General features: G+C 48.1%; 8 protein-coding genes and 1 non-coding gene across 9 annotated transcripts; 4 read left to right on the top strand and 5 right to left on the bottom strand.

Annotated features, from left to right (window-relative positions):
- The first annotated feature begins 420 nt into the window (after positions 1-420).
- On the top strand, positions 421-520 carry LDX57_010549. The gene has a single exon. It is a non-coding gene; the product is annotated as a tRNA-Phe (tRNA).
- Positions 521-883: 363 nt separating this feature from the next.
- On the bottom strand, positions 884-2,604 carry LDX57_010548 (putative MFS transporter; the record flags this gene model as incomplete). Its single annotated transcript, XM_046092296.1, has 7 exons — positions 884-1,121; positions 1,225-1,444; positions 1,517-1,621; positions 1,681-2,015; positions 2,088-2,112; positions 2,165-2,334; positions 2,390-2,604. 7 exons carry the CDS (start codon positions 2,602-2,604, stop codon positions 884-886), a joined length of 1,308 nt encoding a protein of 435 aa, XP_045948274.1.
- Positions 2,605-3,718: 1,114 nt separating this feature from the next.
- On the top strand, positions 3,719-5,278 carry LDX57_010547 (putative O-methyltransferase). The gene is made up of 5 exons (XM_046092295.1): positions 3,719-3,870; positions 3,928-4,075; positions 4,132-4,146; positions 4,215-4,341; positions 4,413-5,278. The coding sequence occupies exons 1-5, from the start codon at positions 3,823-3,825 to the stop codon at positions 5,182-5,184; spliced, it is 1,110 nt and encodes a 369-aa protein (XP_045948273.1). The 5' UTR covers positions 3,719-3,822; the 3' UTR covers positions 5,185-5,278.
- A 2,108-nt stretch (positions 5,279-7,386) lies between these two features.
- LDX57_010546 (uncharacterized protein) lies at positions 7,387-8,358 on the top strand (the record flags this gene model as incomplete). Its single annotated transcript, XM_046092294.1, has 5 exons — positions 7,387-7,468; positions 7,526-7,746; positions 7,811-7,847; positions 7,902-7,932; positions 7,992-8,358. 5 exons carry the CDS (start codon positions 7,387-7,389, stop codon positions 8,356-8,358), a joined length of 738 nt encoding a protein of 245 aa, XP_045948272.1.
- Positions 8,359-8,513: 155 nt separating this feature from the next.
- ecm33_2 (cell wall protein Ecm33) lies at positions 8,514-9,064 on the bottom strand (the record flags this gene model as incomplete). Its single annotated transcript, XM_046092293.1, has 3 exons — positions 8,514-8,667; positions 8,728-8,962; positions 9,016-9,064. 3 exons carry the CDS (start codon positions 9,062-9,064, stop codon positions 8,514-8,516), a joined length of 438 nt encoding a protein of 145 aa, XP_045948271.1.
- A 2,075-nt stretch (positions 9,065-11,139) lies between these two features.
- LDX57_010544 (putative cell surface protein) lies at positions 11,140-12,244 on the bottom strand. The gene has a single exon (XM_046092292.1). The coding sequence runs from the start codon at positions 11,997-11,999 to the stop codon at positions 11,304-11,306; it is 696 nt and encodes a 231-aa protein (XP_045948270.1). The 5' UTR covers positions 12,000-12,244; the 3' UTR covers positions 11,140-11,303.
- A 677-nt stretch (positions 12,245-12,921) lies between these two features.
- On the bottom strand, positions 12,922-13,719 carry LDX57_010543 (uncharacterized protein; the record flags this gene model as incomplete). The annotated part of the gene is made up of 3 exons (XM_046092291.1): positions 12,922-13,083; positions 13,145-13,356; positions 13,413-13,719. The coding sequence occupies 3 exons, from the start codon at positions 13,717-13,719 to the stop codon at positions 12,922-12,924; spliced, it is 681 nt and encodes a 226-aa protein (XP_045948269.1).
- A 1,005-nt stretch (positions 13,720-14,724) lies between these two features.
- Positions 14,725-15,361, top strand: LDX57_010542 (response regulator; the record flags this gene model as incomplete). The annotated part of the gene is made up of 3 exons (XM_046092290.1): positions 14,725-14,750; positions 14,809-14,950; positions 15,035-15,361. 3 exons carry the CDS (start codon positions 14,725-14,727, stop codon positions 15,359-15,361), a joined length of 495 nt encoding a protein of 164 aa, XP_045948268.1.
- A 428-nt stretch (positions 15,362-15,789) lies between these two features.
- LDX57_010541 (uncharacterized protein) lies at positions 15,790-16,128 on the bottom strand (the record flags this gene model as incomplete). Its single annotated transcript, XM_046092289.1, has 2 exons — positions 15,790-15,944; positions 15,999-16,128. The coding sequence occupies 2 exons, from the start codon at positions 16,126-16,128 to the stop codon at positions 15,790-15,792; spliced, it is 285 nt and encodes a 94-aa protein (XP_045948267.1).
- Positions 16,129-16,553: the final 425 nt, after the last annotated feature.

Here is a 16,553-nt window from a genome sequence, read left to right as displayed (position 1 = left end):
CGGGGATCGGCGTTACAGGAAGGAAAATGTCTGGATTTGAAGCTACTTATGGTCAAGCGTGCATATAATCATTCGTTACCCTAGCTTAAGCTTTACAATCAGTTCCACCTAATCCTACCCCAGGTTCCTAAAAGTACTCGTCCTTCCAGCCACCACCACCAGCAAGTCTAAATATACCTCCCGTGAATAACCGCCCACTGCTATAGCCTCAAAAAAGCCATGGCACCTCCCTATCCACGGTTCGTCTCTGGAACTGATCTTCTGACACCCGTCCGTCGTCGGAAACGATCGACGCCGCGCCACAGAGTGGGTTTCCTCCTGGTGCTGATCCAGCGATAACTCGGGCTGCGGCCTTTGAGCGAGTTTCGAATACTGACAATTTGCTCATGTAACAAATAATTTGGCCTCTTATCATCCAATGGGGTGATAGCTCAGTTGGGAGAGCGCACGACTGAAGTCACTCAGTCAGTCAGTTCATCTGGCAATCGTGAGGTCACCGGTTCAATCCCGGTTCATCCCATTATGGCTTTCTTTTTTGTTTTTCGTCCACGTTGCTAGTGGGTTTTCTCGCCGCCACTTGTCGGTGGGGCTTGCCGGGACTATGAGAGTGAGCAACACTACTGGCTTCAGTGACTTACTTGGTCTAGGAATTGATCACCACCAGCATGGTGTTTGTATGGCTCGCCATCGAATTGGTGCATATTGAGTATAAATATATGATATAAGAGTATCCCTCTCACTTCGCATATGACATTAGTGGTCCGGAGGGAACCTCATACGCATTTGAAATTACTGGTTTACGTTGCCGTCGTGGATTGGTTCTACTATATATCTTGTCTCTTGTGAAGATCTACAAAGTATGAGCTCTCTATCACTAGGTGATTTACTCTCCCCTCATCTTCTTTCTCTCAAGAACGATCACAGGCGTAATAGTAAGTACCAACACGGCCATCACAACCGCAATCTGTGTCCCAAACACCGCCGCAATCCCGTTTCGCGCGATCCACGCCGGCTGAAAATATCCCACTGAGAAGCCACTCGCCGTGCGCCAGGCGTTGATAATAGCCGAGACAACGGTCGATTGGTCTGGGTATTTTTCAAGCGCGTAGGCAGTAATCGATCTATGTAAGTCACGTTAGCTCCAGTAGATAGATAGGCTTCGTGAGGACTCAGATGACACAAGTCGTGACTGGCACAGGGAAGGCCATGTGGGGACAAACTCACACAGTACTCGAAATCATCCCAAACACCACCATCAACCACCCAAACGCCAGCCCAATCCAATGTTTCTGGAAATGCAGCGTCAGACCGTACGTGAGCAGACCACACGCCATGACGCCGATCGCCACCCAGACACCGTGCAGTCGGGCTTCGGGATACCAGGTGCTTTTGGGATTGCGGGATTTATGGATCCAGTGGTTGAACCAGTAGCCGAACGAGTAGCCTAACAGACGCCCTTGATGTTAGAGCTGAAGCTTTCAACAAGTAGAAGGTTAAAGAAAGGCTGACTGCCTACCGAGAAGACCGCCAATGATCGGAGCCCATCGCAGAGAGGCGGATTCGACCATGTCGAAGAGATAGGGTGGTTGAGCGACGAATGTGGATACGGTTACGGTGATCCCTGACGAGTGTGAGATCTCAGAATTTGATATCGTAGGAAAAATGGAGGTGTGTGGTTACCAATTGGCCAGCAAAAATTAACCATGGTCGCAATGCCAGTCAAAAGCAGCGGGGCTTTGAAGATATAAACGACAAGCGTCTTGCTCCAGTACGTGATTGTCGAAAACACCGGTAAATTGTGGTTCTTAATGCCGAACATCGACAGAATCCGAGAATTACGTTGACATTCCTGACCTCGCACAAAGTACGTTTCGTATCCGAATAGCAGAATCAGGATGGTGGAGAGGCCATAGAATAAGGTCAAGATGCCGAATGATGTCTTCCAGTCGCTGCCGGCACCGATGTATCCTGCGATGGCGGGGCCGAGGAAGGGACCGATCAAGAAAGTAGTGCCCCTGGATCGGGTTGATTAGCATCAAAAGCAACATTATACCAGATTAAAAAAAAAGGCAAGGAAGCGGCCATACCAAATATTAATCATATGAGGCCATTCTGCCGTATCCCATCAGCACATACAAAGCACTATACATTCGCCACCACTCACCTTCAGGATCATACATATCATGAATAATCGGGAGCCCAACAACCTGCGGCACGGTCCCAAACAGCCCCTGCAGCGACCTAAACGCAGTAAAAGTATCATAGTTCGTCGACAGCGTGGCACCAAGAACCATAAACGTCGTTATGAGCTGCGGCCACAACCAAACAGGAAGTCTAGTCACATCAGTATCCATACGCAAGCGACATGCCTAAGCCCACAAAAACCTACCGTCCAAAAGCCTCAATCAACGGAATCGCCATTAACCCACCGACTCCCTGCAACAACATCCCGTAATTCATGCTGGTAGCCGAATAGTCGACGCTGACGCCCCATTCCATAGCCTGAGGGACGATCAATGTAGCGCCCCATGTCATTCCACTGTCGTCGGTTACTTTTGAGTTAATGGCTAAAGTTTCCTGGGGGTTGATAGTCGTCGTACCCATCAGCTAGTATAGAACTCGACATCAGTGATAAGAACATTAGGCGCTTTTTCCATGGACTCCATTTCCGAGGATTGAGGGCTTCCTCTTCGGCGACGTTTGTGTCGGCTTCGTTGAACACTTTTTCTTGCACTGACGCTTCGTTTTTCGGGGCTTCGAATGGGTGCTCGTCATGTGGTGATTCGGCCATTATGACCATATGTGCAGGTCAGGCCCGGTGTTTGCTTTGACTTTCAATCAAGGTTTTGGCGACAAGGTTGGAAACGAGGAGATGGGGAAGGAAGGGGAAGGCCGAAAGCTTGAGGAGGAAACACAAAGATGAATAAGGGACAGAGCAAGAATTTCCCACAAAGCCAGTGTGATTAAGAAGACCGTGGGTCGCAGCCATGCAGCTTGGACAGGGAACGGAACATTAAATGGTCCTGGACAGATAGCGAATTAGCTCGACTGTTCTCGGCCCTTTAAGGACGCAGTATGCAAGATAGACCTTTATCCGTTTGGTTGGCGTTCGAATGATTGAACAATATACTTTGGGTTCACTTATTGGTAGGGATATTGACGGGTGGGCCAGAATGCGCCTCCGGCTGCAAAGCCGTCAATGTCCTTGCAGGGATCTACTTGTAAATTACAAAACACTGAAGGGATGAAAAGCATGGATTACAATACTGAATACTCGTGAAGAGTAACTGTTGGAAACACGTCTTGGGTGTAGAACATTTGTATAAATTATTTCGCGCCTTATATTGAGAATAACCGTACTCATCTTTTACCCACTCAATCGGTCTATAGAACTGGAATACGATGGATGTTAAACATCCCGCAAGTGAAAAGCCCCGAAGCCTTTCGCGGCCAAGTCCGCCAAGTCAAGCAGTAACATTCGGCGCAATCACCCAAAGCTTCACACCATCTCGGAGACCACAAAATGGACCGTTCCGAGCATACTCCGTACAAGCGGGTGCCACGTACGCCACGTTAGCGCACAATTTACTCACGCCGAGCTATCCCACTAGCAAGGTTCAAACGGCAGAGATATTAGTCGCCCTACCAAAATAAACCGACCGTGGAACCAAGAGCTGGTGCCCATGCGGTTAATATAAAAATGTATTGCTGGTTCAACCAGGGGCTGAATCACCTGGAATGCCAATCATACCTGAAAGCAGCTATCGTGATCCCCTCTTTGACCATTGCAATTGTCCCCTGTAGCTGCATACTCCGTACAAAATGGCTTCGGTATCGGCCGGTGTTGTTGTGATGAAAACAGTCACTTCGGTTAGTAGGAAGGTTTCCAATTGCTATTTGACCTGGGTTGACATGACGGACTTATAGCCCGCTGCGATCGGGTTCGTAGCAGTGGCGGTTCAATTCCGTCTTTTCGATCTGCTGGTGACGTTCGAGGAACCTGTGAATGCAGAGAGGGTCCTGGCAGCGTATAAGGATACAGCCAAGAGGGAAGGTGCTGAATCGCCCAGTCCAGGTCGGTTGTTTGCTCTTAAGACTTCTGCGTTTTTGATGCTAATATCTCCGAAACAGGCGTGCTTTTGATCGGTCGGGATTTCCTGTTCAACTAAATTATGGTAACTAATGACCGGCAAAATTTGACTAACTATGCATAGCGGACACATTGTTTGCGATGGCTGGCTTAGGGTTTGTCGATGTCACGAGCGACGAGCTTTACTGCGCCAACAAGATCACGCGGCATCTGGCAGCCTTTCCCTCCGCCCAACACGGGGCACTACATTTGTACGTTGACCAGCATTGGCAGTGGATACTCTAATCATTATATCTCGACCTTCAATACTAACTAGATCCAGTGCGACGGAGGCCCTCCTCGGTGCAGCATTCCTTATGCCAAAGCTCAAGGCGCAAAATTTCGCCTACCCATTCGAGGAACTGGATACCCCTATCCAATATGCACACAAACTAATGGGAAACGAGCATCTGGCCAAGCAGCACACCTACTCCATCATGGCCGAGCAAGGCCGCATGGGCAGCTTCAACACCTTCATGGTAGGCAAATTCATGAAGTACAGCAGTGTCCCGGAGCGATTGAAAATGGTCGGATACGATCTTCAAGCTGTCTTGGACGAAGCAACCCCAAACAACACCAGGACTATGGTCGACATCGGCGGAGGTCGTGGCGAACTGCTTCTTGAAATCAAGGAAGCTTTTCCACAACTCCAAGCATCAGACCTTGTAGTTCAAGAATTTAACCACGATATTGGAGAAGTCGAAGGGGTCACTCTCGCCACATGGGACTTCAAAGCGGAGAATAGCCCTCAGCCGATCAAAGGTGCTCTGGTCTATCATTTAGCGCACGTTCTTCATAATCTCCCAGATCTAGAGGCTGCGCGATTGTTGCAGAAAATATCCCAGGCTATGGCCCCTCATTCCCGACTCTTGATTCACGAATTCTCGAAGAATGAAAGGTTCGCGAAGCTGCATTCTACGATGATTGTTTTGTACGGAGGTCGTGAGAGGAGTTCATCCGAGTTCCAGCAGCTGGCCGCATTGGCAGGATTGAAAGTTACTTTCGAGGTTCGTCCTGAGCCTGGCGACGGGTTGATTGAGATGCGCAAGGCGTAAGGACAATAGCTAGACAATTTGTGATGGCACCATTTCTCTAGCATTATGATGTTTAATTCATAGCATAATCTCGTATCTGTATCCGATGTCTCTAAACTCACCTAATCTGCCACAGAGTCACTTCCCATGAAGCGGCAGATAATAAGAGGGGGCCTGGACCTTTACTTGTACAGTACCACTACGTAATGGCGTAAAAGGACCGAAATGGGTTAAGTGGGCACTTAATTTAACATCGTTTATCTACGAATACCACCACTGGATGATCCCTGCATGAACTTTCTCCACCGAGTCATACGATAACCACGGACCGAGATTTATTGTTCAAGGCCCTCAAGGGAAGCTATTTCGCCCACAGTTTCAAACCGGAGCACAGGACTTATATGCTCTGATCCGATTGAGCACCACGAACGACCGGGGCAGACAGTCTACTCAAGCCTCCAGGCTATTTTTCATTAGTTCACCTGTGGAGACGGAATCTTCTTGTTCTCGAGATCCCGGCATAATTTAGCTCTTAACATCATATTGAGCCATATTGCCTCGCATACGACAATTTAGTCCACTAAGACACGATGCTACATTGCAGGGATGTTACTCGCACTAATCCAGGTTATTAATTGCTAGACACGCGTCGGTCTACCTAACTCTCCTAGTTTCTTTGTTCCGATGGGACATGCAGCTAACGAGTAATGTAGTTTTAATCTATATCCACAAGGAGAATAGTAAGAGCTATATGGTGTAAGTTGAATGCTAATTAGTAGTCCAAAGGATAGCAAAATGACCAAACGATTAATAACACTAGAGAATTGCTTCGAGCTACAGATTTTGATCACTTTTCCGAGATATGTCCACGAGTTATGCCATTAATATTCTAAAAAACATAAACTCTAATCCCTGTTAGCGACTTGAATCGATATCCATACACCGTAGCACGAATAAGACAGAACACAACCCTGTTATTGATTTTAAATCCCGAACGTACTCATAAACTCAGATAAAGATTAAAACACGGAATCTTGAAATAAAAGCTGAATGCTGCTATCTTAATTCTTTGTCTTCGTCGTCTTAGATGCCTGTGTGGCTCCAGATCAAAATGACTATTTCTAGTGTTCTACTGACTTTCCTTTGCAATTCAACTTGATATATCAATATATTGCCCTTATATTGTTGCAATTGAACCAGTTCCTTTGCTTGATGACTATAGGTACCAGCGTTTTTAATAATTATCATAACAAAAGGTTGACGGAATACTGCGAGTACGTTTTGAATGATAAACTGGGATAATTATTGGGAAGAGGACTAACCGTGACTACGTTACCCAACTCAAACCATGTCATCCCTGGAGAGATAACGCGACGCAAACTTCGATATGACGGATCTCAGTGAACGGCGACTCTGATAGGAGGATGATTGCTAATTCGTTGTGATGTCAAAAGACCCTCCGTATATAATAGCTTGCTGGGTGAACATCGGTCGGCCCCAGAAGCTCTGTGCAAATGATGCTAATGTTGGTCGCCGGGTTCTATATTAGGCTCTTACCGGTCTGGCAACTCTGGCATTGTTGTTTCGAGTCGGTGTCAAATTATGGGTTCGTTGGATGATTCCTCGCGTCAGCTCTCCTGAGCGAATATGGGGTCCCGAGGGCCTTCTTTTTCTTATCGGCTACGGCTTGGACATAGCCCATATGGTCTTCATCCAGAAAAGGTTGAAATGATTAGCCTCCTTGCTCCGCGTGAATTCGCTGATTGTTAATTCAGTCTAGATTGGGGTCTCGGAAGACATATGTGGTTTCTAGGCGACCACGAAAGGGCAGAAACACTAAAAAATGAGTTTACATCCCAACCTCTCGGTAAGTGACAAGAAGCATTGTTCCAAAGATGTTCGGCGTAATTGATCAATTCCTAGCGGTAGTCGCATCTATGTTCTCTCGAGCCGGCATGATGTGTTTCCTTTACACCTGTTTTAGCAGCGCCGATAAGTATATTCGAATCAGCATCGTGGTCTGTATTATCATACAGGTCATTGCGAACCTGGTGACGGCCATACAGATTATTGTTCAATGTGGTCCAAGCACTTTCGTCGCGGTAAGTGCACTAACAGTGGCAACACCCTTGATATGAGGTCGTTCAAGAACTATAGTATCATTTGATCCTTTGTCTGATGTGATAGGCTTTACAGCCCAATCGAGTCGCCTACTTCCATTATATGTGGGATCCTTTACCGTCGGATGGATCGGTTACTTGTCAATCACCTTCAGTCCAAACCACAATTGGATTTGTTCAAGGAGGTGTGCACCATATTCTGCTCTATGAAATCACCAATGCGTTATTCTCATATTTTAAAGGTTTCAACACGGCCGTCGACCTTTTCCTCACCGTACTCTCGGCCATCCAGTTGTGGCGATTCACGATTCGAGCCACTAACAGCGGACCCCCCGGCAGTAATTCGTTTTTGGCCAAGCTACACAATATGCCACGACAGACTCGCGTTCGTCGGATTTGGCAGACGGTTACCTTGAGTGGACCGTTGCTTTTATCTGACATTGCGTCGATTGTGAAGACATATGTAAGTTGTCCTGTCATTGTTGTGAAATATGTCAGGATACGCAGCGCTAATGCATAAGTTGTAGCTCCTGAAATCTATCGGGGACAAGAATGATATTACACGTAGGTGAACCCGAGAAATAACCTATGGACTTCATATTGCTAACACTGGAATAGACAACACCGTACCTTTTGTCTTATGGGTCAAGTAAGTGTTCATTACTACGCGCAACAAGTTATGAAGTTGCTAACGTGATGTGCCCCCAGGATTGAGAACTACAGTATCCTCCTAGCTACCTGCGCTCCCGTCGTTCGACTCCTCATACGCATGACCTCAGAAAGCTACAACCAAACCGGAAGTTTCTGGTCGCATAGTTGGTCGAATCAGTTCCAAGAAGGGTTTGAACTTGACAAGCACGACCATACTCATAGCAAGGGAGCAGTTGTTATGTCCATCTTTGCCGATCGCGAGGCTTCGTCTGACGGTAGAGGAGAGCACAATGTTGAAGGGCGATCGGAGGAAGGCCATGATCGACAGCCAACCAAGACCTGTGAGGACGGTGTGAGAGTGAAGACTGATATAACCGTACAAATTGACTCCGATGGGGCTTCTACCAAGAGGCTAGTGCCTTAGCAATTTCAATCGCGTGACAGATGTATGTGTTAAGTGGTGAAAGCTTTCTATTTACAATTTGTGCCTCGCCATAAAGTCCACACAGGTTAATGCGATATACACCATGGGAGTTGCTGAAACACCTATTCCTCGCTAAGAATACCCAGAAAACAACACTAAGCAATATCCGGAGTGGCATATGGCTGGCAAGTATAACGCCCATGAATGCGATGATTTTCTTGCAACACGTTCCAAGGCTCGCAGGGAAGGTTCTGTGTGCTGGCAAGTCTGAATCCGCCCTTGACCATATCCAAAGAGGGCATAGAAATCCTAAAAGCATCATTATCAGCAACAGGCTCACGGTATGTTCACCTCGAGTGCAAGACATACTCGTTAAATCCACCCGTCAGACGCAGCGCACCCCCAACCTGCTCTAGGTCCGGGAAGCTCAGCGAGGAGGCGTGGTATAGGTTGGTTCCGTTGAGGTTTCCGTTGATCTTCTTCACGCCGGAAAGGCTAAGGGAGCCGATGAACTCGGAGGATATCTTGACGTCGCCGTTGATGGTTGAGCAGGACACTTGGGTATCGACGTCGAGTTGGCTGGTGAGGGTGAGACTGCCGCAGGCTTGATGTTGTTAGCTAAATTCCCTGGATGTGTGGACGGAAAAGAGGTCTTACCCGCAAGGCTCATGCCAGCCATAGAGAGCATCAAGCTAATGTACTTCATTGTGTTGGTTGTGTTGGAAGAAATTAGGTGTGACAGGTATGACAGAATAACTCTTCGGACTCAAGGATTTTATGACTTAACAAAATAGATTGAATGATCGCCCAGCTTGAGGGAAGAACCCACCTTTTGAATGTTTACCTACCCTGTCAGCGCCTGGAGATGAAGTGACATCAAAAATAGCAGCCTTAAGTTTCAGCCTCCACCAGAGTCCAGTCCAGTATGGAGTACTCCCTCGCCCAAGCGAGACGAAGGGGGGATCTTACGGGCCATGTCGAAAGATCGCCCAATCATATCTACCCGGAGCAATATATTCGTTGGTGTAACCGGGAACCCATAATCCACATTCCCCAAGGGGCCATCATCTGTGGCTTGTGCCGGACTTCCGAGTCCAATCAAGGGCGTGTTTATTGTTTTGGCTGTGAGGGTCCTTCTGCCCCTGCATAATAAATCTACGATGCTACGCTGTGTACCTGTGGCTTGTGTGGAGGAAAGAAGGGGTGTTCGATTTCTAATATGAGACATTCATCGGGCGAGTAGGTTAGCGTGTTATAGTTGTGGCAGTGTTATGGGGCCGTTGTCACCCAAGCCATGTGTCAGGTTTGATGTACCCGAGTCCTTTAATGTTACCCTTGACCCTGAATTTTGAATTGATTGACTTGAGAGCAATAACCCAAATAGACATGGTGGCCCTGGCAATCGGATCTCAGCCATGGTCCCCGGGTAATTATCCTCAAACACACCGCACAAAAGTACTTATGCGGTCTTGTCCAGCTCACTCGCCATGCTGCATTATTTAATACTCCTATTTCTGATCCATAAGCTGCAAGATCTCCTCCCTGAAACACAACCCTCGCATGACCGAACGTACTCAGCACGACTACAACGACGGGCATTATAATACCTTCCAAAAACATATAATTAATTTCGTCATTGGTCCAAGCGAAACAGTCTTTGGACATGCATGCGGACGGTCGCAACGCCTTGATATACCAAACAAGCGGCACAATCTCTTGATCTTACAGGACCTCGAACTTAAAACCCCGGGGCAGGTTTCCCACATGAAACATACATGGTTTTTTGAGAGTTCTTTGGCCACAGGAGTGTCATATTGATAGTCGCATAGCGAACATTTGGTTTGAAAAGGGATTTTGACCCCTCGGACGTGCCACATGCTGTAGAGATCTCCAGTTGAACGACCCCTTTCATAGTTCACACGGCGTCCTCAAGTCTTCTTACGCCGCCGGCGTCGTTTTAATCACATGTTCAACCTGTGCTACTACTACGTACATACACGACAGGTAGCATAAATCCGGTCGCTTTCTCTATGTCGAGTCCTGATTTCATGGCTAGTTAGTCAGGCTGGATACCTCTTGATGGGCCTGCGTATGGAATGGAATGAAAATCAACTCACACGTCAGAGGCTCTGGGTTTGTATTCAGTTGCTTAGTCGTAGGCCTAACACCTTCTATCATCAATACAGTGGTAACCCAATAATGTAGGGTCCGCCTTACCGATTTCGCAGAGATGCCGACCACATGTTGGTTTTCGTCAAATGGTTGAGAATATGTCTCCATGCTGGGTTGGTTTTGGAAGTGGGGATTAGCAATATAAATTCAATATCTACTTACCCACTAAGCATTAGTATTGAAGCCCCTAAAACTCGCACTAAGTACTGATTTGGGTATCAATGAAAGAATGAATTGATATATTTGCTGTTGGAGGGAGCTCGAAGATACTACAAATTAGAATTGACATCGATGCGTTACTACACAGCTCCAAATTAGCGAAACAGGGGGGAACAAGTGACCTGAGATTTTGCAATTTCGTACAAACAATACAGTTTCACACACTATCAACAGTTAACAGAACTCAAGGTTTTTATTCTCTCTAGCCTCGAGAAACGCAGTCTGTAAACACCAATCGGACAATACCGATGTGGAACGCGGTACTTGTGCTGATCGCGACGATCGCGGTTGATCAACACGACAAGGCTGAAGATCCAAAATCTAAGACATCTTAGTCTTACGGAGTTCGGTGCTCTGGAAGATCTACCGTGCCATCAACAAGCAGGATATGCAAATGACGAGAAATTACATTAGAGAAAGAACTATTCGCAGTGTATATAATTATCCGTATCATTAAAGTATCCCATGATAGCTAGCACATTACACTTATTAGACATTTATCAACAACCCCCAACTTCTCACCGGATCAGCCCATCAACGTATAAGACAACCGATTACAGACCAACAACACCGACCAGAGCGGCAATGACAGCCACACCGGCGATGCTGGAACCAGACACGCTGGAAGCAGCACCGGTAGCAAGACCAGTGGAGGCAGAGCCAGTCTTGGTTCCCGACCCAGAGCCGGAGCCGGAGTCGGAACCAGAGCCAGAGCCAGAGCCCTTGGTGCCGGAAGGCTTGGAGCCACCGGCCACGGAGGAGGACTTGACGGGGGAGGAAGAGCCGGCAGGGGTGGAAGAAGCGGCCTTCGAGAGGGTAGGACCGGCGGTGATGAGAGTGCTACCGTGCTTGGTCTTGGTGGAGGAGGAAGAGGTAGACTCGTCGGTGGAAGAGGCGGCCGAGGTGGTGGTGGCAGCGGAGGTCTCAGCGACGGTGGTCGCGGAGGCAGTGTGAGCCGTGGTGGCAGCGGACTTGCCGTTGGGACCCCAGCCGGGCAGGTAGCTGGGAGTCAGGGTCTCGGTGCCAGTGTAGGCGGCGCAACCGGGCTGGTTGTACTTGGGAGGAGCGCGACCACCACCGCAGTCGGGGATATCGCAGATCTCGCCGCTGTCAGGGACGTACCAGATCATGCTGGCTTCGTTCCACTGGTTGACGGTGGCGGAGGAAACGCAGCCGCCGAGATCGGTACGGGCAGAGGCCAGGCCAACGAGGCCAGCGGAGATGAGGACGGGGAGGGTGAAGGCCTTCATTGTGGTAGTTTTGTTGTTTGAGTGAATGACTTGAAGTTGGAGTGGAGGCAAATGAATGTCACCGTGGCCGGGAAGGCAAAAAGAAAGGAGCGATAATTCAGCGAATGGATACCCGGGCAGCAAGAAGAAAAGAAAAGAGAGGTAAAAAGTGAGAAAAAGCTGCAGCTTATATTTCCAGTCATGAGTTGGTTCAAACTCTCCGATGCCGCTAATACAGCCTGGAGCCTTGGATATTGGATAGCAGCTTACTCTCAGGCTGGACAATGGCAATCCAAGAACGGGCCTAGTCCATTAGGGCGAGACTTAGCTCGCCTTAGATTACCGCTACTCGTCCAATCCGAGCAGTCTCTGCCCTGATTCCGCCACTGTACCTGAGCGCTAAGATGCTTGGGGCTAACCATGGTCGGCGTCGGACTACTCCGTGGGCTCGCTTGCCCCCACGTTAAGGCCGAGTCCGTTCGGCGAGGGTCTTTTGGTGGAAATTTGCAGGCGCTAACCTTGTGGTCATTCGATAGCCTCTAAAATTGTTGAGTGGCCAGACCCACGGTTTGGACCTTGATTTCTGATGCCGGTGATAGAATGAGGGTACCGGTTGTTCGCCATGTCGCTGTTTCTGAGTGTGAAATGCAGAGTTCAAGTGTTCCTGAGTCATCTAATACACAAACCAGCAGTAAAATACCTTTGATTGCAATTCACAAGCAAAAGATGAATGGTCACACCACCCTGCTGTTTTTGGCCCTGCAACTAAGAGCAATAGCCGATGTGGTCGGACAATAAGCGCATGCAGTCCAAAAAGCCCGCACCATAGACAATGCATTCAACGGGAAACCCCGAAATTAGACCTCGTATTGAGGCAAGCTAACTGCTTTGGAGGTAATTCAAATTGCAATAGGGGTAATCAAGTCCTATTCTTAGTCTCTTATCAACGCAAAACCTCTTCAAGTAATCTTGCGGCTCTCAAGACCTTCATATCCCCGTATCGAGGTCCAACCATCGACAGTCCGATTGGAAGACCGTTCTCACCATGTGCGATAGGAATGTTCAGGACCGGGACATGAAGCAATGTCCACATGGAACAAAAGGACTAGGTTAATAGCGCCAGTCAGCGACCGTTGAAAATTGAGTAAATACCTTTGAGGGCTTACCGAGTCACCTGTCCAGTCCAACCCCCGCGGAGCCTCGTCGGGCACGCTGGGAGTGAGGATGACGTCATATTGCCTGGCCCAGGAGTCCCATATCGGTCGCAAACGAGCAACTTCATTGTAGCTTTGGAGCAGATCGACTGTCCTGATGCTTTTTCCATTTTCCACTGTTTGTACGATCGAGGCGTCCAACAATTCCGTCGACGATGACATATCTATGAAAGATCCATTAGTTAGCGTGTCCCCCAAGGTGGATAACGATAGCACTCACAAGATTGGAATGATGATTGTGCCTCTTTCGATAATATAGTCTTAGTCAATTCGGGAAATGAAGAGAAGTCAGGATGCAGTTCAGCATCCTCCAAAATTGCACCTGTGTTGGTGAGTATTTCCTGGGCCTTATTCCATGCCGCCTGTGTTCCCGGTCCCGCCTTGGGCCAGACGTGTGTTTTTAAGAATGCGACTTTCGTTCCCTGCAAGGATGTCGGTGAGTGAAAGGGGTTCGTATCCAGGATGTGTGTGAAGAAGGGCTCGAGCGCAAGTTGAAGATCGGGAACCGTTCGGGCAAACAAGCCCATCGTGTCGCATGATATCGAAAACCGTGACATGCCTTCAGTTGATATTAAATTCCATGTCGGCTGCACAAATCGTCTCTTTCAGATTTCCTCTTCTTGGTCATAACCATAAGAATAGGGAAAACATACCTTAAACGCGTACACTCCACAGAACGAACCTGGCCGTACAATGCTCCCTCCAGTCTGCGTTCCAAGGGCGTTAGGTACATGAAAGTCCGCCACAGCGGCCGCTGAGCCAGAAGATGAACCTCCAGGTGTATGTTCCAGATTATGCGGATTCGCGCATGGCCCTCCGCGAGACGTTGCGGCAAACTCAGTGGTGGCTGTCTTGCCGAGTATGAGGGCTCCTGCGCTGCGTAAGATGGAGACGACTGGAGCATCTGCACCAACAGCGCCGTCCTCGCATATTTTGGACCCGTATCTCGTCGGGCATATCTACCACTCTGTCACTATATGCATAGAATGTATGAGATAAATTGTTGTCAATAACCTTTCGTCAGAATCACATCCTTAACTCCCACAGGAATACCATGGAGAGGGCCTCTTTGTTCGCGCGGAATCCTGTCCAGCCTCTTTGCCTCAGCGATGATAGCGTCATGGTCATAACAGACCCATGCATTCACGTGGTGGTCTCGCTGCACGGTACGACAGAGGAGAGAGGTAGCATATTCCTCGACTGTCAGCCCTTGAGTCTTGAATCGAAATTGTACTGTTGTAGCCGAAATCCTCCACAATTCTTCCATGGTGGGCGTGTTTGGCTATAGTTCAAGTATAGGCGAGCAGTTATTATGAAAGACGCAGGAGGAGATCACACTATTTGTATTTCTCGCTTAACAAATCAGCACAGAGAAGCTAAGAGGAGAGTGACCAGGCAGAAGCGTCGATCGCCCAGCGTCGTTTAGCGTCGTTTAGAGATCTTCACCCCCCACACGCCTTCCCTGCTTCCTCCCCGCAACCACGACCACCGAGAAAAAAGCGCGCATCAACAAACACACTATCTGAACCAAAATGCATGTCCTACTTGCCGAAGACAAGTAAGCTTTCCGACTCCGATATTTCACTAATCGATCTAACTCAGTGTGTCTCAAATAGCCACGTCAACCAGCGCCTCTGCGAGGTAACGTTTAGGAAGGTCGGCTGCTCGTTTGCGATCGTGAACAATGGCCGTGAAGCCCTCGACTACCTTGCCGGTCCACCAAATACGTGTCCCCTCCCTGATATCATCTTGATGGATGTAGGTCACCCCACTTACCCTATACCTTCTATTCTTCCACAACATGCCAGAAAGCCAGATAAAGCAGATTAACCAATCATCTAGGTTTCTATGCCCATTATGGGCGGCATCGAAGCGACACAAATAATCCGATCGCAAGCACCTTTTGTCAATGACCCCAAGATTAGAATGACTCCCATAATCGGCATCCACCCTTGCTGGCATCGGGGTCAGAGAGACGCATTCATCGAGAAAGGAATGACCGACGTGCTGTCCAAGCCTATCAGAAAATCGGAACTCATCAATCTTCTGTTGCAGTTTTCTCGCCATGAGCCTGTTCCTGTGGGTCCTGGCTTCCCTGGGATGAGAATGAAGCCTGTCTGGGGTTCTATGCCGCTGAGGAGATTTCGTGGACCGAGGTCTCGTCTGTGATTGTTGCGTTTGGGTGCTATTTAGCGATTTGGGAGCATGGCATTATACATAGTTTTTCTTTTTTTTTTTTCGGGTGTTTATGGAGTACTTCGGAGTATTGATTGGGTGGATATGTCGATTTGGGTGTTCACAGATGCATCGGCTCTATTGGTTTCTGGCACGAGCGAATGATTCCGTAGTAGAAGACTTATAAAGAGGGACATTCCGCTACATGTCTATCCCAGGTACGTTTATCTTCTTTATTGCGAATAGATTAGATGTCTCTTTGCTCAGCGCCACATCATATCATACCTTTGAATCCAGAACAGGACATCCGTAGACTCAAGAGCGAATCAAAAGATCAAGTGTAACAGTGAAAGCAAAAAGAAAGCAAGAAACAATATTGCGACCACAAAACCAGAAGTCAACTAGATCTAAGAACAGAGAATCTAGATAGTTCCGCAATTTCCACTCTTCATAACCTGAGGCTTCTGCAGGGTCTTCTCCATATCCGAGTACAACACAACCACTTCTCCCTCGGCGCCAACGACATTACAAAATCCACCCTTGGTGGAGGAGACGGAGTAGACAACCATCGGATTGTCTATGGTCTGTCAGCAACTAATGTGGTACCCTTAAGAAATAATGGTTCACGTACCAATTTGAACGTTCGTGCGATCGGTCGGGATTGATACGGTGTAGGACTCGCCTCGGGCACCGTGGAATGTAATTCCGACGTTCACAGCGGTCGCCACGGATGCGAGGGTAGCGAGAGCGAGGAACTTCATTTTGATAAGGAACGATGGCTTGTTTATTGGGTAATTGAGATGGTTTGTATTCGAGATTGATTGAATCTGTGTGTACGAGAACTCATCTTGACATGAAATCGAAGGGGTATTTATATCATCTCCATCCACTACAGACCATCGAAGGAAGTCGTCACTGTTTCTAAATTTAACATGACTCTTGAGAGCCTTACGGATACAAAATCCAAAGCAGATGACGAACACCAGCTCAACCGGTCATCCCGACGTGACAAGTACGAAGAACCACGTCGAACACCACCAATCGACGCCGAAATCAGGCTGTCCGCCAAGCATAGATCCGTGGACATGTCTTCCATCGAAAGCGTGGCAATGCAACACAGTGGACAATGGAACTCTAAACCCCAGAATCCCCATGATCGACCGGCAGATTTTCCAATTGCGGGTAC

This window comes from Aspergillus melleus, assembly GCF_016097325.1.
Source record: "Aspergillus melleus strain CBS 546.65 chromosome Unknown contig6, whole genome shotgun sequence".
NCBI lineage: Eukaryota > Fungi > Ascomycota > Eurotiomycetes > Eurotiales > Aspergillaceae > Aspergillus > Aspergillus melleus.
Note: the sequence above shows the minus strand (reverse complement) of the source record. Positions and strands in the feature narration are given on the sequence as shown.